General features: G+C 50.8%; 1 protein-coding gene across 1 annotated transcript in view; it reads right to left on the reverse strand.

The window, feature by feature from the left end:
* hck (HCK proto-oncogene, Src family tyrosine kinase) overlaps positions 1 to 23,281 on the reverse strand; it is a 55,953-nt gene that overhangs the window by 22,251 nt on the left and 10,421 nt on the right. The window contains exons 2-4 of the mRNA XM_079531534.1: positions 18,652 to 18,799; positions 7,356 to 7,398; positions 5,757 to 5,850 (exon numbers count right to left, since the gene is read on the reverse strand). Coding sequence (XP_079387660.1) covers positions 5,757 to 5,850; positions 7,356 to 7,398; positions 18,652 to 18,786 — 272 coding nt within the window. The 5' untranslated portion in view covers positions 18,787 to 18,799. The remainder of the gene's footprint in view (positions 1 to 5,756; positions 5,851 to 7,355; positions 7,399 to 18,651; positions 18,800 to 23,281) is intronic.

The following is a 23,281-nucleotide window of genomic DNA, read 5'->3' on the forward strand; positions in this document are numbered from 1 at the left end:
CCCCTGATGCAGACTGCATCTACTGCTTCTACAACATGTCCGCCAGGCCCCTCCCCTCCCCCCCTGATGCAGACTGCATCTACTGCTTCTACAACATGTCCGCCAGGCCCCTCCCCTTCCCCCCTGATGCAGACTGCATCTACTGCTTCTACAACATGTCCGCCAGGCCCCTCCCCTTCCCCCCTGATGCAGACTGCATCTACTGCTTCTACAACATGTCCGCCAGGCCCCTCCCCTCCCCCCCTGATGCAGACTGCATCTACTGCTTCTACAACATGTCCGCCAGGCCCCTCCCCTTCCCCCCTGATGCAGACTGCATCTACTGCTTCTACAACATGTCCGCCAGGCCCCTCCCCTTCCCCCCTGATGCAGACTGCATCTACTGCTTCTACAACATGTCCGCCAGGCCCCTCCCCTTCCCCCCCTGATGCAGACTGCATCTACTGCTTCTACAACATGTCCGCCAGGCCCCTCCCCTTCCCCCCCTGATGCAGACTGCATCTACTGCTTCTACAACATGTCCGCCAGGCCCCTCCCCTTCCCCCCTGATGCAGACTGCATCTACTGCTTCTACAACATGTCCGCCAGGCCCCTCCCCTTCCCCCCTGATGCAGACTGCATCTACTGCTTCTACAACATGTCCGCCAGGCCCCTCCCCTTCCCCCCTGATGCAGACTGCATCTACTGCTTCTACAACATGTCCGCCAGGCCCCTCCCCTTCCCCCCTGATGCAGACTGCATCTACTGCTTCTACAACATGTCCGCCAGGCCCCTCCCCTTCCCCCCTGATGCAGACTGCATCTACTGCTTCTACAACATGTCCGCCAGGCCCCTCCCCTTCCCCCCTGATGCAGACTGCATCTACTGCTTCTACAACATGTCCGCCAGGCCCCTCCCCTTCCCCCCTGATGCAGACTGCATCTACTGCTTCTACAACATGTCCGCCAGGCCCCTCCCCTTCCCCCCTGATGCAGACTGCATCTACTGCTTCTACAACATGTCCGCCAGGCCCCTCCCCTTCCCCCCTGATGCAGACTGCATCTACTGCTTCTACAACATGTCCGCCAGGCCCCTCCCCTTCCCCCCCTGATGCAGACTGCATCTACTGCTTCTACAACATGTCCGCCAGGCCCCTCCCCTTCCCCCCTGATGCAGACTGCATCTACTGCTTCTACAACATGTCCGCCAGGCCCCTCCCCTCCCCCCCTGATGCAGACTGCATCTACTGCTTCTACAACATGTCCGCCAGGCCCCTCCCCTTCCCCCCTGATGCAGACTGCATCTACTGCTTCTACAACATGTCCGCCAGGCCCCTCCCCTCCCCCCCTGATGCAGACTGCATCTACTGCTTCTACAACATGTCCGCCAGGCCCCTCCCCTTCCCCCCTGATGCAGACTGCATCTACTGCTTCTACAACATGTCCGCCAGGCCCCTCCCCTTCCCCCCTGATGCAGACTGCATCTACTGCTTCTACAACATGTCCGCCAGGCCCCTCCCCTTCCCCCCCTGATGCAGACTGCATCTACTGCTTCTACAACATGTCCGCCAGGCCCCTCCCCTTCCCCCCTGATGCAGACTGCATCTACTGCTTCTACAACATGTCCGCCAGGCCCCTCCCCTTCCCCCCCTGATGCAGACTGCATCTACTGCTTCTACAACATGTCCGCCAGGCCCCTCCCCTTCCCCCCTGATGCAGACTGCATCTACTGCTTCTACAACATGTCCGCCAGGCCCCTCCCCTTCCCCCCTGATGCAGACTGCATCTACTGCTTCTACAACATGTCCGCCAGGCCCCTCCCCTTCCCCCCTGATGCAGACTGCATCTACTGCTTCTACAACATGTCCGCCAGGCCCCTCCCCTCCCCCCCTGATGCAGACTGCATCTACTGCTTCTACAACATGTCCGCCAGGCCCCTCCCCTCCCCCCTGATGCAGACTGCATCTACTGCTTCTACAACATGTCCGCCAGGCCCCTCCCCTTCCCCCCTGATGCAGACTGCATCTACTGCTTCTACAACATGTCCGCCAGGCCCCTCCCCTCCCCCCTGATGCAGACTGCATCTACTGCTTCTACAACATGTCCGCCAGGCCCCTCCCCTTCCCCCCCTGATGCAGACTGCATCTACTGCTTCTACAACATGTCCGCCAGGCCCCTCCCCTTCCCCCCTGATGCAGACTGCATCTACTGCTTCTACAACATGTCCGCCAGGCCCCTCCCCTTCCCCCCTGATGCAGACTGCATCTACTGCTTCTACAACATGTCCGCCAGGCCCCTCCCCTTCCCCCCTGATGCAGACTGCATCTACTGCTTCTACAACATGTCCGCCAGGCCCCTCCCCTTCCCCCCTGATGCAGACTGCATCTACTGCTTCTACAACATGTCCGCCAGGCCCCTCCCCTTCCCCCCTGATGCAGACTGCATCTACTGCTTCTACAACATGTCCGCCAGGCCCCTCCCCTTCCCCCCTGATGCAGACTGCATCTACTGCTTCTACAACATGTCCGCCAGGCCCCTCCCCTTCCCCCCTGATGCAGACTGCATCTACTGCTTCTACAACATGTCCGCCAGGCCCCTCCCCTCCCCCCTGATGCAGACTGCATCTACTGCTTCTACAACATGTCCGCCAGGCCCCCTCCCCTTCCCCCCTGATGCAGACTGCATCTACTGCTTCTACAACATGTCCGCCAGGCCCCTCCCCTTCCCCCCTGATGCAGACTGCATCTACTGCTTCTACAACATGTCCGCCAGGCCCCTCCCCTTCCCCCCTGATGCAGACTGCATCTACTGCTTCTACAACATGTCCGCCAGGCCCCTCCCCTTCCCCCCTGATGCAGACTGCATCTACTGCTTCTACAACATGTCCGCCAGGCCCCTCCCCTCCCCCCTGATGCAGACTGCATCTACTGCTTCTACAACATGTCCGCCAGGCCCCTCCCCTTCCCCCCTGATGCAGACTGCATCTACTGCTTCTACAACATGTCCGCCAGGCCCCTCCCCTCCCCCCCTGATGCAGACTGCATCTACTGCTTCTACAACATGTCCGCCAGGCCCCTCCCCTTCCCCCCTGATGCAGACTGCATCTACTGCTTCTACAACATGTCCGCCAGGCCCCTCCCCTTCCCCCCTGATGCAGACTGCATCTACTGCTTCTACAACATGTCCGCCAGGCCCCTCCCCTCCCCCCCTGATGCAGACTGCATCTACTGCTTCTACAACATGTCCGCCAGGCCCCTCCCCTTCCCCCCTGATGCAGACTGCATCTACTGCTTCTACAACATGTCCGCCAGGCCCCTCCCCTTCCCCCCTGATGCAGACTGCATCTACTGCTTCTACAACATGTCCGCCAGGCCCCTCCCCTTCCCCCCTGATGCAGACTGCATCTACTGCTTCTACAACATGTCCGCCAGGCCCCTCCCCTTCCCCCCTGATGCAGACTGCATCTACTGCTTCTACAACATGTCCGCCAGGCCCCTCCCCTTCCCCCCTGATGCAGACTGCATCTACTGCTTCTACAACATGTCCGCCAGGCCCCTCCCCTTCCCCCCTGATGCAGACTGCATCTACTGCTTCTACAACATGTCCGCCAGGCCCCTCCCCTTCCCCCCTCCCCTTCCCTTCCCCCCTGATGCAGACTGCATCTACTGCTTCTACAACATGTCCGCCAGGCCCCTCCCCTTCCCCCCTCCCCTTCCCCCCTGATGCAGACTGCATCTACTGCTTCTACAACATGTCCGCCAGGCCCCCTCCCCTTCCCCCCTCCCCTCCCCCCCTGATGCAGACTGCATCTACTGCTTCTACTACATGTCCGCCAGGCCCCTCCCCTTCCCCCCTGATGCAGACTGCATCTACTGCTTCTACAACATGTCCGCCAGGCCCCCTCCCCTTCCCCCCTCCCCTTCCCCCCTGATGCAGACTGCATCTACTGCTTCTACTACATGTCCGCCAGGCCCCTCCCCTTCCCCCCTGATGCAGACTGCATCTACTGCTTCTACAACATGTCCGCCAGGCCCCCTCCCCTTCCCCCCTCCCCTTCCCCCCTGATGCAGACTGCATCTACTGCTTCTACTACATGTCCGCCAGGCCCCTCCCCTTCCCCCCTCCCCTTCCCCCCTGATGCAGACTGCATCTACTGCTTCTACAACATGTCCGCCAGGCCCCTCCCCTTCCCCCCTGATGCAGACTGCATCTACTGCTTCTACAACATGTCCGCCAGGCCCCTCCCCTTCCCCCCTGATGCAGACTGCATCTACTGCTTCTACAACATGTCCGCCAGGCCCCCTCCCCTTCCCCCCTGATGCAGACTGCATCTACTGCTTCTACAACATGTCCGCCAGGCCCCTCCCCTTCCCCCCTGATGCAGTGACGGGACTCTTTAGCTGTATTTCAATGTTTTGTAAATGGAGATCCCAGTAAATGGAGATCCCAGTAAATGGAGATCCCAGTAAATGGAGATCCCAGTATAAACAGTATAAACAGTCAAATGGAACGTGTGGCTCCGACTCACTCAGTGTTGGTTTCGTCGACTAATACTATGACAAGAAAATGTTTTTCACTGACGAAAACTAAAAGGAAACTAAATGAAAACTAAGCTGATGATGACTAAAACTAAGACTAAATATATTGACAATTTCGTCAACAAATTAAAACTAGACAAAAATGTTAGTAGTGGTGGACAAGAGATCCAGTATGAGTCATTTTACACTTGGTTCACGCTGAAAATTGCTGGGACGGATTGTGAGCTTGTAGATCTGCTATTTTCAGCAATTGTAAAATCAGTCATTACGACGGCTATCGAGGCCATACGACGGCTTTACGACGGCTATCAAGGCCCGCCAAAATACATTTTATCGACAACAATCTCATAAGAGGACACTTTTGAACGAAAATAGCGCTGCGGCGCATTGAGAGCTTGTAGATCAGCTATTTTCGGGGCACAACTCAGCACTCTTTATTTACTGGAGATGCGGTGTGTAACGACATGGATTTAGAAACCAATTCGTTCAAAGCCCCTTAGATAGCACTTTTGTAGACTTAGAAAGCTTTTTATACAGACTAATAGCACGTGATGTAGACAGCACTAGAATTGCATTGTATGTAGTCATGTATATAAGTATAGTATACGTATATGTATAGTTTCATTATATAGAGATTCCACTGTTACGTTCTTTTTTTCTTTTTAAAGATATTTTTTTTGCGGCTTACGCCTTTTATTGGTTTTTTGAAGGGACAGACAGTAGGCTGACAGGAAACGGGAGAGAGATGGGGGAAGACATGCAGTAAAGGCCGTGTCGGGCTCGGGAGTCGAACCCGCGGCACACTGCGACTGGATTACCAGTCGGGTGCCCAGACGGTTACGCCACCGCCTGGGCCACTGTTACGTTCTTAGCTTACGCATGTTTCTTGAATACTACTTTTTGCCATGCTTTTTGTTCTTGCCTTATGTAAGTCGCTCTGGATTAAGAGCGTCTGATAAATGCCTAAATTGTAAATTGTAAACGCAAAATGCTATGTTCCAAGTTCAGGAGAAAAGCAATTCTCCTGAATGCTGCCTTCCTTCCGGCATGGCATGGAAAGGAGATGGAGGGCATTTGCATTTCTTTCACCATGTAGTAAATGCTGCGTTCTGTGGTCTGGAGAGGGCAGTTGTTTTACAGACGGGGGAAAAGGGCAGGGGCTGAAGCCCCCTTTGATGTCTGTGTGTGCACGTCCCTGCTCAAATGAAAATGTGCCGTCAGAATCAGAACCAGAACTCACTCCTGTAAGATCTTCAGCTTGTCTCCCTTCTTGAAGCCCAGGTCTCCGTCGTGCAGAGCCTCGTAGTCGTACAGGGCGATGGCGATGAAATCTCCTGGGGGAGAAAATAATATGTTTTACTGAAGTCAGCGTTGATTTCGTCGACTAAAACTATGACGAAAAATGTTCGTTGACTACCTTTTTTTTACCTATTTTCAAATGGTCCAAATGTATGGGTTGAAGTGGTTAAAGGAGAATTCCATGTTAGAAGGCTTTCTTACCTTTCTTTGTAGTTGTTACGTCCCCACCAAAGAGGTCCAGGTGTTTTTTTGTGCAAAAACTCATTATTGGCTATTTCCCCTACCATAAGCCCTCAATGAATTGCATTGAATTGCATTGAATTGAATGGGGCTATGGGGTGTTGTGCTAATTCGCTTATTTCCATCTAAATAAGTAGTAAAGTGTGCCGCCTGGGATATTATTTACATTATGAAGAGAGGATATATACAAAAAAAATTGTTTTGAGCGATGGAAATAAGCGAATTAGCACAACACCCCATAGCCCCATTCAATGCAATTCATTTAGGGCTTATGGTAGGGGAAATAGCCAATAAGGAGCTTTTGCACAACATAACACCTGGACCTCTTTGGTGGGGACGTAACGACTACAAAGAAAGGTAAGAAAGCCTTCTAGCAGGAATTCTCCTTTAAAGTGTGTTTTCTAAAAATAACTATAGTAGTAACTATAGCGTTGAAATGCTGTATCTTTGTTCACGTCACAGTTTTACATATAAAAAGTGTGAGCAGCAGCAGAAGGATGCTTTTAATCTATGGACTAAATCAGGGGTTCTCAACCCGTGGGTCGCGACCCCTCGGGGGGTCGCCAAATTATTTTAGTAGGTCCCCAAATTATTAAAAAAAAAGAAAAAAAAGAAAAAAGATTTATTTTTTATTTTTATTTTCATAGCAGACCTACAAGCTCGTAGCGCGCCACTCGGTGGCGCGCTACGAGCTTGTAGATCTGCTATTTTTCAATAGCTAAATTATAACAATGCTTAAAACACCAAAAGGGGTTCCCGCCCAAAATGGTTTAAGGTTATTGTAGCAGTCAATTTATATTGGGGGTCGGGAGGGGGCGGGGCGGGGGTCCCGAGACATTGCCAAAGCATTTCCGGGGGTCCCCGGCCAAAAACGTTGAGAACCGCTGGGCTAAATGGGTGGTTTAAATGCAGAGGATGTGTAAATGTTCTTACACTTAAAAAGGTGCCGTAAGTGATATTCTTTGATTTAAAACTAAACTTTTTTCGTTCAAAGGTTAAAGCTCTGTTTGTTTGTTTTTTCATCCTTTTTCAGCGACTGATGATAATCGCCTAATAATGTCCTACTGTACGTGTACTTAGTGTGCTCGGGGGGGGGGGGGGTTGTGAGGACATCATATGAAACACATTCTCTGTGGAACTGTATACAGTAGCTCAACTGGAAACGACATCGACGACCAAGATTGTCCTTCGTTACTCGTTAATCGTTAATCGTTACTCGTTACTCGTTAATCGTTTTGACTCCAAACTGTGCATTACTGAAATAAAGCAGAGATGGTCTGAAGATTATTTTTTTCTTTACCTTCATTTGGTGCTGTAGATGCAGGGATGGACTGGGTCCTGGTCTGTACAGAGAGAGAAATATAGAATATGAGGAAATATGATCATTTGGTGCTGTAGATGCAGGGATGGACTGGGTCCTGGTCTGTACAGAGAGAGAAATATAGAATATGAGGAAATATGATCATTTGGTGCTGTAGATGCAGGGATGGACTGGGCCCTTACCCCTGTGTCTGATCGCTGGTTAGACTGGCATAGTGTCAACCCCTTACCCCTGTGTGGGATCGCTGGTTAGACTGGCATAGTGTCAACCCCTTACCCCTGTGTCTGATCGCTGGTTAGACTGGCATAGTGTCGACCCCTTAACCCCTGTGTGGGATCGCTGGTTAGACTGGCATAGTGTCAACCCCTTACCCCTGTGTCTGATCGCTGGTTAGACTGGCATAGTGTCAACCCCTTACCCCTGTGTCGGATCGCTGGTTGGACTGGCATAGTGTCAACCCCTTACCCCTGTGTCTGATCGCTGGTTAGACTGGCATAGTGTCAACCCCTTACCCCTGTGTGGGATCGCTGGTTAGACTGGCATAGTGTCAACCCCTTACCCCTGTGTGGGATCGCTGGTTAGACTGGCATAGTGTCAACCCCTTACCCCTGTGTGGGATCACTGGTTAGACTGGCATAGTGTCAACCCCTTACCCCTGTGTCTGATCGCTGGTTAGACTGGCATAGTGTCAACCCCTTACCCCTGTGTGGGATCACTGGTTAGACTGGCATAGTGTCAACCCCTTACCCCTGTGTCTGATCGCTGGTTAGACTGGCATAGTGTCGACCCCTTACCCCTGTGTCTGATCGCTGGTTAGACTGGCATAGTGTCAACCCCTTACCCCTGTGTCTGATCGCTGGTTAGACTGGCATAGTGTCAACCCCTTACCCCTGTGTCTGATCGCTGGTTAGACTGGCATAGTGTCGACCCCTTACCCCTGTGTCTGATCGCTGGTTAGACTGGCATAGTGTCAACCCCTTACCCCTGTGTGGGATCGCTGGTTAGACTGGCATAGTGTCAACCCCTTACCCCTGTGTGGGATCGCTGGTTAGACTGGCATAGTGTCAACCCCTTACCCCTGTGTGGGATCGCTGGTTAGACTGGCATAGTGTCAACCCCTTACCCCTGTGTGGGATCGCTGGTTAGACTGGCATAGTGTCAACCCCTTACCCCTGTGTGGGATCACTGGTTATGTCCCCAACACACTGTAGGAGTTTTGAAGTTGTCGGCGAGTCATCAGATCGTTGTGCATTTCACACTGCAGGAGTCTTTTTTTTAAATCGGCTGTCATTATATCTTTGTGGCTTTCACACTAAACGATTGATCGCCGACCAGGGATCACACACTGCAAGAGTTCACCAAGATGCCATCCAGAATTCCAGACCCAGACAGCGGCTACATCATTTGTTTTTTTATTCCAATTCATTTTGACATGCAGTTTGCTCTGCACTGTTGATTCCGAATCCGATGCAGTTTTATCAACATTATTCAAGTGAAATGCGTAACAGCAATATTGGGCTAATATAGGCTACCAATATGTGGGTAGCCTACAGGGATTTACCGACCGAATGAAGGTTATATACAGGTATATATATCTGATCATCTATACAGTCGACAGACATACAGACAGACAGATAGACAGCAGTGCTGTGAGCAGTGTGCTCTCATTGGCTGTAATACAGGCCTTATCGGGGCGCAGTCGCAACCCAGTTCATACTGTATGATGTCCATCAACCCAGTTCATACTGTATGATATTCAGTCGGCGACAGAGTCAAATATCAAACGTGCTAGATGTTCAGAAATGGTCGGGGAGGCGTCGGCGAGTGCTTTTATCGGCGCTGGGTCTTCTCGCAGCTCCTTTCACACACAGCGAGCAAAACCTCGCCGATCAAAGCCCGATTTTACGTCAGATCGGGGGTTTTGTCGGCGAGCGCCAAAAATGCTCCCCGACAGCATAATCGGAGCAAATATCGGGCAGTGTGTACGAGCCATTAGACTGGCATATTTGCCGATACCGATATGACCCGATATGACCAAATAAGGGCCGATACGATACTTTTCCGATACGATACAGTATCAGGACATCTCTAATAAATAAATGTTGCATTAAAAACGGCCCAAAAAAAGCTACAATATGTGGAAAATACTCATATTTGGTGGAGATTAGCTAAAGTATAGGCCACAGTGTTGTTTTTGGCAGCAAATTTAGATTTTAGTTTTAGTCTCTTGAATAGTTTTCATTTAGTTTTAGTCTTAGTCTCTTGAATAGTTTTCATTTTAGTCACCTGGAATGTCTTGTCTAGTTTTAGTCGACTAAATATCATACGATTTTTGTCGACTAAATCTACAGTTGATTTAGTCGACTAAAATGTATTTTGGCGGGCCTTGATGCCGTCGTAATGACAGATTTTTTCACTTGCTGAAAATAGCAGATCTACAAGCTCACAAGGTCTAGTCTAGTCATCATATAGCTTAGTTTCCATGTATAATATACAGTACATGTCATGAAAAAGCGTGATTCCTCTGTTGAATGTGAAGTTGGAAAGAGGAAGCAGTTTCCTGTGACATCCGCTTACTTAACTGGTTTCACTTTGGGACCTTCCTTCTATGCATAAGTGTCCAAGCTGTTCCTTTACACCTGACAGGGGGGAGTTCCCCTGGTTGGACGTAGCGCGTGGAGGGAACACGTTATTCCAACCAGTTCCTTTCCCCTCCATCAGGCGCCCCGGCTGGCCAGGGGGAGGCAGTTTAGAGACCAGGATTACTGCATGTTTTTGTGAGGGTACCTACGCTAGGGGACACGGGGGGGAACATGTGAGGGTACCTACCCTAGGGGACACGGGGAGAACATGTGAGGGTACCTACCCTATAGGGGACACGGGGGGGAACATGTGAGGGTACCTATCCTAGGGCACACGGGGAGAACATGTGAGGGTACCTACCCTAGGGGACACGGGGAGAACATGTGAGTGTACCTATCCTAGGGGACACGGGGAGAACATGTGAGGGTACCTACCCTATAGGGGACACGGGGGGGAACATGTGAGGGTACCTACCCTAGGGGACACGGGGAGAACATGTGAGGGTACCTACCCTAGGGCACACGGGGAGAACATGTGAGGGTACCTACCCTAGGGGACACGGGGAGAACATGTGAGGGTACCTACCCTAGCGGACACAGGGAGAACATGTGAGGGTACCTACCCTTGGGGACACGGGGAGAACATGTGAGGGTACCTACCCTAGGGGACACGGGGAGAACATGTGAGGTATACCTACCCTAGGGGACACGGGGAGAACATGTGAGGGTACCTACCCTATAGGGGACACGGGGAGAACATGTGAGGGTACCTACCCTAGGGCACACGGGGAGAACATGTGAGGGTACCTACCCTAGGGGACACGGGGAGAACATGTGAGGGTACCTATCCTAGGGGACACGGGGAGAACATGTGAGGGTACCTACCCTATAGGGGACACGGGGGGGAACATGTGAGGGTACCTACCCTAGGGGACACGGGGAGAACATGTGAGGGTACCTACCCTAGGGCACACGGGGAGAACATGTGAGGGTACCTACCCTAGGGGGTACGGGGAGAACATGTGAGGGTACCTACCCTAGGGGACACGGGGAGAACATGTGAGGTATACCTACCCTAGGGGACACGGGGAGAACATGTGAGGTATACCTACCCTAGGGGACACGGGGAGAACATGTGAGGGTACCTACCCTAGGGCACACGGGGAGAACATGTGAGGGTACCTACCCTAGGGGACACGGGGAGAACATGTGAGGTATACCTACCCTAGGGGACACGGGGAGAACATGTGAGGTATACCTACCCTAGGGGACACGGGGAGAACATGTGAGGGTACCTACCCTAGGGGACACGGGGAGAACATGTGAGGGTACCTACCCTAGGGCACACGGGGAGAACATGTGAGGGTACCTACCCTAGGGGACACGGGGAGAACATGTGAGGTATACCTACCCTAGGGGACACGGGGAGAACATGTGAGGTATACCTACCCTAGGGGACACGGGGAGAACATGTGAGGGTACCTACCCTAGGGGACACGGGGAGAACATGTGAGGGTACCTACCCTAGGGCACACGGGGAGAACATGTGAGGGTACCTACCCTAGGGGACACGGGGAGAACATGTGAGGTATACCTACCCTAGGGGACACGGGGAGAACATGTGAGGGTACCTACCCTATAGGGGACACGGGGGGAACATGTGAGGGTACCTACCCTAGGGGACACGGGGAGAACATGTGAGGGTACCTACCCTAGGGGACACGGGGAGAACATGTGAGGGTACCTACCCTAGGGGACACGGGGAGAACATGTGAGGGTACCTACCCTAGGGCACACGGGGAGAACATGTGAGGGTACCTACCCTAGGGGACACGGGGAGAACATGTGAGGGTACCTACCCTAGGGGACACGGGGAGAACATGTGAGGTATACCTACCCTAGGGGACACGGGGGGAACATGCAAACTCCACACAGAAAGGCCCTTTCGCCAACCCCACCTATAGGGTATGGACACTGATGACGCCCCCAGCACCCAGTTTTTATTTTTTGAAACAAGGTTTCACATTTTCCATTTAGATTTTCATTAACAGGATAACAACGGCTCCAATTGTAGCAAGCTAACGTTGCAGGAATAGAAAGCCTGCCATTTCTATTAGCTAGGATTCCCCATCAATGAATGGGTCAATACCAGTGAAATATATGTGAAATATGGGTCAATATCGGTGAAATATATGTGAAATATGGGTCAATACCAGTGAAATATATGTGAAATATCGGTCAATACCAGTGAAATATATGTGAAATATCGGTCAATACCGGTGAAATATATGTGAAATATCGGTCAATACCGGTGAAATATATGTGAAATATCGGTCAATACCAGTGAAATATATGTGAAATATCGGTCAATACCAGTGAAATATATGTGAAATATCGGTCAATACCAGTGAAATATATGTGAAATATCGGTCAATACCAGTGAAATATATGTGAAATATCGGTCAATACCGGTGAAATATATGAGAAATATCGGTCAATACCAGTGAAATATATGTGAAATATCGGTCAATACCAGTGAAATATATGTGAAATATGATGACATTAGGCTATAGCTGCCGAGGTATAATGAAAAGGACACAAAGCTGGGTGCAGAACAGAGAGTGGGGTGGACAGAAACACTGCCTTTAAAATAAATAAAATAAAAATCCTCAGTAGTGTAGCAGAGTGGCCTGATGGTGGCGCTATAGTGTAGCAGAGTGGCTCAGAGCCTGATGGTGGCGCTATAGTGTAGCAGAGTGGCTCACAGCCTGATGGTGGCGCTATAGTGTAGCAGAGTGGCTCAGAGCCTGATGGTGGCGCTATAGTGTAGCAGAGTGGCTCAGAGCCTGATGGTGGCGCTATAGTGTAGCAGAGTGGCTCACAGCCTGATGGTGGCGCTATAGTGTAGCAGAGTGGCTCAGAGCCTGATGGTGGCGCTATAGTGTAGCAGAGTGGCTCAGAGCCTGATGGTGGCGCTATAGTGTAGCAGAGTGGCTCAGAGCCTCTGCCTGATGGTGGCGCTATAGTGTAGCAGAGTGGCTCAGAGCCTGATGGTGGCGCTATAGTGTAGCAGAGTGGCTCAGAGCCTCTGCCTGATGGTGGCGCTATAGTGTAGCAGAGTGGCTCAGAGCCTGATGGTGGCGCTATAGTGTAGCAGTGGCTCAGAGCCTCTGCCTGATGGTGGTGCTATAGTGTAGCAGTGGCTCAGAGCCTGATGGTGGCGCTATAGTGTAGCAGAGTGGCTCAGAGCCTCTGCCTGATGGTGGCGCTATAGTGTAGCAGAGTGGCTCAGAGCCTCTGCCTGATGGTGGCGCTATAGTGTGGCAGAGTGGCTCAGAGCCTCTGCCTGATGGTGGCGCTATAGTGTAGCAGAGTGGCTCAGAGCCTGATGGTGGTGCTATAGTGTAGCAGAGTGGCTCAGAGCCTCTGCCTGATGGTGGCGCTATAGTGTAGCAGAGTGGCTCAGAGCCTGATGGTGGCGCTATAGTGTAGCAGAGTGGCTCAGAGCCTGATGGTGGCGCTATAGTGTAGCAGAGTGGCTCAGAGCCTGATGGTGGCGCTATAGTGTAGCAGAGTGGCTCAGAGCCTGATGGTGGTGCTATAGTGTAGCAGAGTGGCTCAGAGCCTATGCCTGATGGTGGCGCTATAGTGTAGCAGAGTGGCTCAGAGCCTGATGGTGGCGCTATAGTGTAGCAGAGTGGCTCAGAGCCTCAGCCTGATGGTGGCGCTATAGTGTAGCAGAGTGGCTCAGAGCCTCTGCCTGATGGTGGCGCTATAGTGTAGCAGAGTGTCTCAGAGCCTCTGCCTGATGGTGGCGCTATAGTGTAGCAGAGTGGCCTGATGGTGGCGCTATAGTGTAGCAGAGTGGCTCAGAGCCTCTGCCTGATGGTGGCGCTATAGTGTAGCAGAGTGGCCTGATGGTGGCGCTATAGTGTAGCAGAGTGGCTCAGAGCCTGATGGTGGCGCTATAGTGTAGCAGAGTGGCTCAGAGCCTCTGCCTGATGGTGGCGCTATAGTGTAGCAGAGTGGCCTGATGGTGGCGCAATAGTGTAGCAGAGTGGCTCAGAGCCTGATGGTGGCGCTATAGTGTAGCAGAGTGGCCTGATGGTGGCGCTATAGTGTAGCAGAGTGGCTCAGAGCCTGATGGTGGCGCTATAGTGTAGCAGAGTGGCTCAGAGCCTCTGCCTGATGGTGGCGCTATAGTGTAGCAGAGTGGCCTGATGGTGGCGCTATAGTGTAGCAGAGTGGCTCAGAGTCTCTGCCTGATGGTGGCGCTATAGTGTAGCAAGGTGGCTCAGAGCCTCTACCTGATGGTGGCGCTATAGTGTAGCAGAGTGTCTCACAGCCTGATGGTGGCGCTATAGTGTAGCAGAGTGGCTCACAGCCTGATGGTGGCGCTATAGTGTAGCAGAGTGGCTCAGAGCCTGATGGTGGCGCTATAGTGTAGCAGAGTGGCTCAGAGCCTCTGCCTGATGGTGGTGCTATAGTGTAGCAGAGTGGCTCAGAGCCTCTGCCTGATGGTGGCGCTATAGTGTAGCAGAGTGGCTCAGAGCCTGATGGTGGTGCTATAGTGTAGCAGAGTGGCTCAGAGCCTGATGGTGGCGCTATAGTGTAGCAGAGTGGCTCACAGCCTGATGGTGGCGCTATAGTGTAGCAGAGTGGCTCAGAGCCTGATGGTGGTGCTATAGTGTAGCAGTGGCTCAGAGCCTGATGGTGGCGCTATAGTGTAGCAGAGTGGCTCAGAGCCTGATGGTGGTGCTATAGTGTAGCAGAGTGGCTCAGAGCCTGATGGTGGTGCTATAGTGTAGCAGAGTGGCTCACAGCCTGATGGTGGCGCTATAGTGTAGCAGTGGCTCAGAGCCTGATGGTGGCGCTATAGTGTAGCAGAGTGGCTCACAGCCTGATTGTGGCGCTATAGTGTAGCAGAGTGGCTCAGAGCCTGATGGTGGCGCTATAGTGTAGCAGAGTGGCTCAGAGCCTGATGGTGGCGCTATAGTGTAGCAGAGTGGCTCAGAGCCTCTACCTGATGGTGGCGCTATAGTGTAGCAGAGTGGCTCAGAGCCTCTGCCTGATGGTGGCGCTATAGTGTAGCAGAGTGGCTCAGAGCCTGATGGTGGCGCTATAGTGTAGCAGAGTGGCTCAGAGCCTGATGGTGGCGCTATAGTGTAGCAGAGTGGCTCAGAGCCTCTGCCTGATGGTGGCGCTATAGTGTAGCAGAGTGGCTCAGAGCCTGATGGTGGCGCTATAGTGTAACAGAGTGGCTCAGAGCCTCAGCCTGATGGTGGTGCTATAGTGTAGCAGTGGCTCAGAGCCTGATGGTGGCGCTATAGTGTAGCAGAGTGGCTCAGAGCCTGATGGTGGTGCTATAGTGTAGCAGAGTGGCTCAGAGCCTGATGGTGGCGCTATAGTGTAGCAGAGTGGCTCAGAGCCTGATGGTGGTGCTATAGTGTAGCAGAGTGGCTCACAGCCTGATGGTGGCGCTATAGTGTAGCAGAGTGGCTCAGAGCCTGATGGTGGTGCTATAGTGTAGCAGAGTGGCTCACAGCCTGATGGTGGCGCTATAGTGTAGCAGAGTGGCTCACAGCCTGATGGTGGCGCTATAGTGTAGCAGAGTGGCTCAGAGCCTGATGGTGGTGCTATAGTGTAGCAGAGTGGCTCAGAGCCTCTGTCTGATGGTGGCGCTATAGTGTAGCAGAGTGGCTCACAGCCTGATGGTGGCGCTATAGTGTAGCAGAGTGGCTCAGAGCCTCTGTCTGATGGTGGCGCTATAGTGTAGCAGAGTGGCTCACAGCCTGATGGTGGCGCTATAGTGTAGCAGAGTGGCTCAGAGCCTCTGCCTGATGGTGGCGCTATAGTGTAGCAGAGTGGCTCAGAGCCTCTGTCTGATGGTGGCGCTATAGTGTAGCAGAGTGGCTCAGAGCCTCTGCCTGATGGTGGCGCTATAGTGTAGCAGAGTGGCTCAGAGCCTCTGCCTGATGGTGGCGCTATAGTGTAGCAGAGTGGCTCAGAGCCTCTGCCTGATGGTGGCGCTATAGTGTAGCAGAGTGGCTCAGAGCCTCTGCCTGATGGTGGCGCTATAGTGTAGCAGAGTGGCTCAGAGCCTCAGCCTGATGGTGGCGCTATAGTGTAGCAGAGTGGCTCAGAGCCTCTGCCTGATGGTGGCGCTATAGTGTAGCAGAGTGGCTCAGAGCCTCTGCCTGATGGTGGCGCTATAGTGTAGCAGAGTGGCTCAGAGCCTGATGGTGGTGCTATAGTGTAGCAGAGTGGCTCAGAGCCTCTGCCTGATGGTGGCGCTATAGTGTAGCAGTGGCTCAGAGCCTGATGGTGGCGCTATAGTGTAGCAGAGTGGCTCAGAGCCTGATGGTGGCGCTATAGTGTAGCAGAGTGGCTCAGAGCCTGATGGTGGCGCTATAGTGTAGCAGAGTGGCTCAGAGCCTCTGCCTGATGGTGGTGCTATAGTGTAGCAGAGTGGCTCAGAGCCTCTGCCTGATGGTGGCGCTATAGTGTAGCAGAGTGGCTCAGAGCCTCTGCCTGATGGTGGCGCTATAGTGTAGCAGAGTGGCTCAGAGCCTGATGGTGGCGCTATAGTGTAGCAGAGTGGCTCAGAGCCTCTGCCTGATGGTGGCGCTATAGTGTAGCAGAGTGGCTCAGAGCCTCTACCTGATGGTGGCGCTATAGTGTAGCAGAGTGGCTCAGAGCCTCTGTCTGATGGTGGCGCTATAGTGTAGCAGAGTGGCTCAGAGCCTCTGCCTGATGGTGGCGCTATAGTGTAGCAGAGTGGCTCAGAGCCTCTGCCTGATGGTGGCGCTATAGTGTAGCAGAGTGGCTCAGAGCCTCTGCCTGATGGTGGCGCTATAGTGTAGCAGAGTGGCTCAGAGCCTCTGCCTGATGGTGGCGCTATAGTGTAGCAGAGTGGCTCAGAGCCTCTGCCTGATGGTGGCGCTATAGTGTAGCAGTGGCTCAGAGCCTGATGGTGGCGCTATAGTGTAGCAGTGGCTCAGAGCCTCTGCCTGATGGCCTCAAAGGTCTAATATCTCCCCCAGTCCAGAGGGATATACCTTTGGTCTAGTGGTTAAGATGTTGGACTTTCATGCGGGAGGCCCGAGTTTGAATCCCGGGCGTTACAGTAGCATAACAAGGGGAGGCAAGCTGGTCTCAGATCAGCTTTGTACGGCTGCCATTTTAATGGCGAGTCTCCTTTCGTAGCCCCGAGCTCTTTGGTTCTGCTTTCTGTGTCACTTCCTCTTTCACCTCAACCGAGAGTGAGAAACAGTCACTTCATGCTGTCTGTCAGCACACAGGAAGTGACAAGAGAGACGCTTAACCCCTTCACCACGGGAGGGAGAGACGCTTAACCCCTTCACCACGGGAGGGAGGAACCGCTGTTGCTGTTTTTAAGCGTCAGGTTATGCTTTAGCTATTGAAAAATAGCAGAGCCTGTAGGTCTGCTATTTTTGAAAAATCGTGAAAATGTGGCGCAAATCCTTGAACGCTTTTAACTCAAATCTTTGCTTCTGGGAGGACATCATATTTTCAGATGGTGGTCGGCGGCCAAATACATATCATTTTTGGGGCTCCTTGAATCACATGAAATGACTGATATAGAAACATTTCAGAAAACTAATGGTCCTCAGGTGTGAATGGGTTAAAACAATGCAGCAACATGTACAGTGCAGGCCTTTCACCCACGGCACAGATCAGAGACTGGTTATGCAAAGTGACCACAAGCCCACACAGGGTACAGTCATGCTGTACACATCTCATTTAGGGAAGCCATGCAGAGCCTGCTGGTATCATCATTCATCACCATGTCGGTATACTGTATATTGTCATGACTGTAATATCATATTGGTAATAATGTGGGTCCTGTCATGTCGGTTCTGCCATAAGCTCTTTGTGTTGTTGTTCTTTTTTGGGGCTGATTTGTTCCAACTTTTCTGTGTTTTCCCTTCATTCCTGCTTGTCTTCCTTTCTCTGTTCCTTCCTTTGTCCTGATAGTCTGTCCTCTTTCTGTCACACGTGAGTCTTTCTTTCTTTCTTTCTTTCTTTCTTTGTATTTCTGGATTCCTACAACCCTCTCCCTCCCTCCCTCCCTCCCTCCCTCCCTCTCTCTCGCTCTCTCTCTCCCCCTCTCTCTCTCTCTCTCTCTCTCTCCCCCTCTCTCTCTCTCTCTCTCTCTCCCTCTCCCTCTCCCTCTCCCTCTCTCTCCCCCCCCTCTCCCTCTCTCTCTCTCTCTCTCTCTCTCTCTCTCTCTCTCTCTCTCTCTCTCTCTCTCTCTCTCTCCCCCTCTCTCTCTCTCTCCCTCTCTCTCTCTGCCCATGAACACAGGTGGTCCCCATGCAGCTAAATGATGGAGAGTTGGTAACCAAATGGACCCTTATAGATGTTTAACTCTTTGGTTTGGTTTCATGTTACGCTCTCAAGGGTAACATCATTATTGTTAAACATCTGCATTACAAGTCTCTACACAATTAGAGAATGTAGAAGATTTGTTATTTTGATAGGTTTGCCAAAAGCAATACAGTGACACTATAGTTTAAAAAACACCCAACTAAATACAAAAAATTAAACATTCTAATAATATTTACAGCAAAATTACAATACACATTACATAATCTCCAATGCAAAAGTAAACAGCTTACAGCTTTGACTGCAGCGCTCCCAGCCGTGGGGTATTTGACGTATAGACTTACAGCTTTGACTGCAGCGTTCCCAGCCGTGGGGTCTTTGACGTAGGTCTGGCTCTGAGCTCGGCTCTGGGACTCTTCCATCATGGCCAGAGCCTTGGTGACGGGCGGCTGGTGGTCCTTGGAGCCCACGCACCCCATGGTGAGGTCTGCCCTGCAGACACACAGAGAACACCATATAATAACACCCCATGGTGGGGTCTGCAGACACACAGAGAACACCATATAATAACACCCCATGGTGAGGTCTGCAGACACACAGAGAACACCATATAATAACACCATATAATAACACCATATAATAACACCATATAATAACACCATATAATAACACCATATAATAACACCATATAATAACACCATATAATAACACCATATAATAACACCATATAATAACACCATATAATAACACCCCATGGTGGTCTGCCCTGCAGACACACAGAGAACACCATATAATAACACCCCATGGTGAGGTCTGCAGACACACAGAGAACACCATATAATAACACCCCATGGTGAGGTCTGCCCTGCAGACACACAGAGAACACCATATAATAACACCATATAATAACACCATATAATAACACCATATAATAACACCATATAATAACACCATATAATAACACCATATAATAACACCCCATGGTGGTCTTCCCTGCAGACACACAGAGAACACCATATAATAACACCATATAATAACACCATATAATAACACCATATAATAACACCCCATGGTGGTCTGCCCTGCAGACACACAGAGAACACCATATAATAACACCCCATGGTGAGGTCTGCCCTGCAGACACACAGAGAACACCATATAATAACACCATATAATAACACCATATAATAACACCATATAATAACACCATATAATAACACCATATAATAACACCCCATGGTGGTCTGCCCTGCAGACACACAGAGAACACCATATAATAACACCATATAATAACACCATATAATAACACCATATAATAACACCCCATGGTGGTCTGCCCTGCAGACACACAGAGAACACCATATAATAACACCCCATGGTGGGGTCTGCAGACACACAGAGAACACCATATAATAACACCCCATGGTGAGGTCTGCAGACACACAGAGAACACCATATAATAACACCCCATGGTGGGGTCTGCAGACACACAGAGAACACCATATAATAACACCCCATGGTGGGGTCTGCAGACACACAGAGAACACCATATAATAACACCCCATGGTGGGGTCTGCAGACACACAGAGAACACCATATAATAACACCCCATGGTGGGGTCTGCAGACACACAGAGAACACCATATAATAACACCCCATGGTGGTCTGCCCTGCAGACACACAGAGAACACCATATAATAACACCCCATGGTGGTCTGCCCTGCAGACACACAGAGAACACCATATAATAACACCCCATGGTGGGGCCTGCAGACACACAGAGAACACCATATAATAACACCCCATGGTGGTCTGCCCTGCAGACACACAGAGAACACCATATAATAACACCCCATGGTGGGGTCTGCAGACACACAGAGAACACCATATAATAACACCCCATGGTGGGGTCTGCAGACACACAGAGAACACCATATAATAACACCCCATGGTGGGGTCTGCCCTGCAGAGACACAGAGAACACCATATAATAACACCCCATGGTGGGGTCTGCCCTGCAGACACACAGAGAACACCATACAGGTCACAACGCTTACAGAATCCTCATTATTATCATCACAATTATTTTATATTTTAGATAATCACAAATATGCTGTTTATGCTTTTTGAGCGGCACTAGCACAGCGTTGTGTCTAAGCAGCCTATTCTCCATATGCAGACCGCGGCCATCTTACCATAAAAGAGTTAATGGCAAGATGCTACCTAGGTGCAACTTCCATTAACAGCCCATTCATCCAAACAGAACAGTCCTCTCTGATTGTATTAAACAACGACAAACTCACCAACATTGCAGCTGTACGGAAAGCTTGAATTATTCTCTTTCTATCCTCAAAGTGTTTGTTTCATAAAAATCCACTGTAGACATGTTGTTATGAGCTACTTTGTGTCCTTGCAGATGATTCTTTTTTTAAGTGCTGGAATTTGGAAGTGCTCGTTAGACATCACTCAACTGCCCGTGTGTACCACCTGTTTTGAATTAGCACATAATGCAGGAGGCAGCGGGACATTGCTTTACTGAAAACGAGTGCTTCCAAACTCTGATGGAAACATGGCCGCGGTCTGCAAAGGGTCTATGAGACATGTTTGCATATTCTTACATCTGAGCTACTGTTTGAGGCTGTCTGTCTGCTGGTCACACCAGAGGATATACTGTCTGTCAGCTGGTCACACCAGAGGATATACTGTCTGTCAGCTGGTCACACCAGAGGATATACTGTCTGTCAGCTGGTCACACCAGAGGATATACTGTCTGTCAGCTGGTCACAATACTGTCTGTCAGCTGGTCACACCAGAGGATATACTGTCTGTCTGCTGGTCACACCAGAGGATATACTGTCTGTCTGCTGGTCACACCAGAGGATATACTGTCTGTCAGCTGGTCACACCAGAGGCTGGAAGTGAAGCTGAATGAAGTGTGGTTGTTCATTATGTGTCAAACACATTCTCACACAGACACAACCCCTACTATTCACTAACTGTAAACTCTATGGAGCACGTTGTTGTTTTTATCGTTGTCATGTACTGTGTGATGTGTGCATGCATGCGTGTGTGCCTGTATTTGTGTTTGTGCAAGTGTGTGTGTGTGTGTGTGTGTGTGTGTGTGTGTGTGTGTGTGTGTGTGTGTGTGTGTGTGTGTGTGTGTGTGTGTGTGTGTGTGTGTGTGTGTGTGTGTGTGTCCATGCCGTGCAGTCATACGGAGCAGGGGATGAAATGAGACATTGAGGAGCTGTAAATCAGGCTTGGATTGACGGTGAGAACAGAGAGGGAGTGAGAGTGAGAGAGTGAGAGAGAGTGATTGACGGTGAGAACAGAGAGGGAGTGAGTTGGATTGACGGTGAGAACAGAGAGGGAGTGACGGTGAGAACAGAGAGGTGAGACGGTGAGAACAGAGAGGGAGTGAGTTGTTGGGAACTAATCCAGACTTCCAGAGGCCAGTTTATGTATGGCTCATTATGGTGGACATAACAACAGATGACAGCAGAACAGAGACTGGAAGAAGCAGAACAAGAGAGTGAGAAATGGACAGAAAGATAGGCTGTCTTTCTGTCCAGACTGTCTCTTCTGTGGGGCTCAGCTCATTGCACATTCAGTGATGGCACATGGAAAGGAAACATTCATTTATCAGTTGTATCATTCAATGAATGCCAAACAAATGCTGGCTGACATTGGGGGACATGTGGAGAGCAACGGACTTGAACTCATGCTACCTTACGGACGCACGCACGCACGCACGCACGCACGCACGCACGCACGCACGCAAGCACGCACGCACGCACACCAGCCTCAGGCTAGAAGACACTTTGCGATATTTCACTTCCTGTTTCTCACATAGGACATGAGGCACGTGCGTGCGTGCGTGCGTGCGTGCGTGCGTGCGTGCGTGCGTGCGTGCGTGCGTGCGTGCGTGCGTGCGTGCGTGCGCGTGTGTGTGTGTGTGTGTGTGTGTGTGTGTGTGTGTGTGTGTGTGTGTGGTTAGCCGGTGTACTCAGTCACCCCGGAGGGCCCAGATTAAATTCCTTGGATGAGGAACCATTTGTTTCTGGACTAATGTTTGACAACATTGGCATTGGCATTGGCACGCACGCACGCACGCACACACACACACACACACACACACACACACACACACACACACACACACACACACACACAAACAAGGGATGCCGCTTATTCCTTTGACAAGAAAGCAGTTTGAGTCTGTAGAGTCTTCTAAAAGCATGTGTCATGTGTGTGTGTGCGTGTCATGCAGTGTTGATTTTGTCGACTAAAACTAAGACGAATAATGTTTGTCGACTACCTTTTTTCACTGGCGAAAACTAAATGGAGACAAAATGAAAACTAAGCTACGGTGACTAAAACTAAGACTAAATATACTGACCATTTCGTCAACAAATAAAAACTAGACTAAAATGTTAGGAAGGGACTAGTGGACAAGAGATCCAGTATACGTTATTTTACAATTGGTTGCTTGCTGAAAATAGCCGATCTACAAGCTCACAAGCTCACACACAACAACGCGTCGCAGTGAGCTTGTAGATTGGCTATTTTCAGCAAGTGTAAAAACAGTCATTACGACGGCATCAAGTCCCACCAAAACACATTTTAGTCAACTAAATCAACTGTAAATGTAGTCGACTAAAATCTTATGACATTTAGTCGACTAAAAATAGACTAACACTAAGACATTCCAGGTGACTAAAATGTGACAAAAAACTAAATGAAAACTATTCAAGAGACTAAATGACAATGAAATCAAAATTTGCTGCCAAAAAACAGCTCCCGGCGGAGACAGGCTCCATCTCTGGGACGCCCCAGTGAAAGGAGACAGGCTCCAGCTCTGGGACGCCCCAGTGAAAGGAGACAGGCTCCATCTCTGGGACGCCCCAGTGAAAGGAGACAGGCTCCATCTCTGGGACGCCCCAGTGAAAGGAGACAGGCTCCTGCTCTGGGACG

This window comes from Electrona antarctica, assembly GCF_951216825.1.
Source record: "Electrona antarctica genome assembly, contig: SUPER_2_unloc_1, whole genome shotgun sequence".
Lineage (NCBI taxonomy): Eukaryota > Metazoa > Chordata > Actinopteri > Myctophiformes > Myctophidae > Electrona > Electrona antarctica.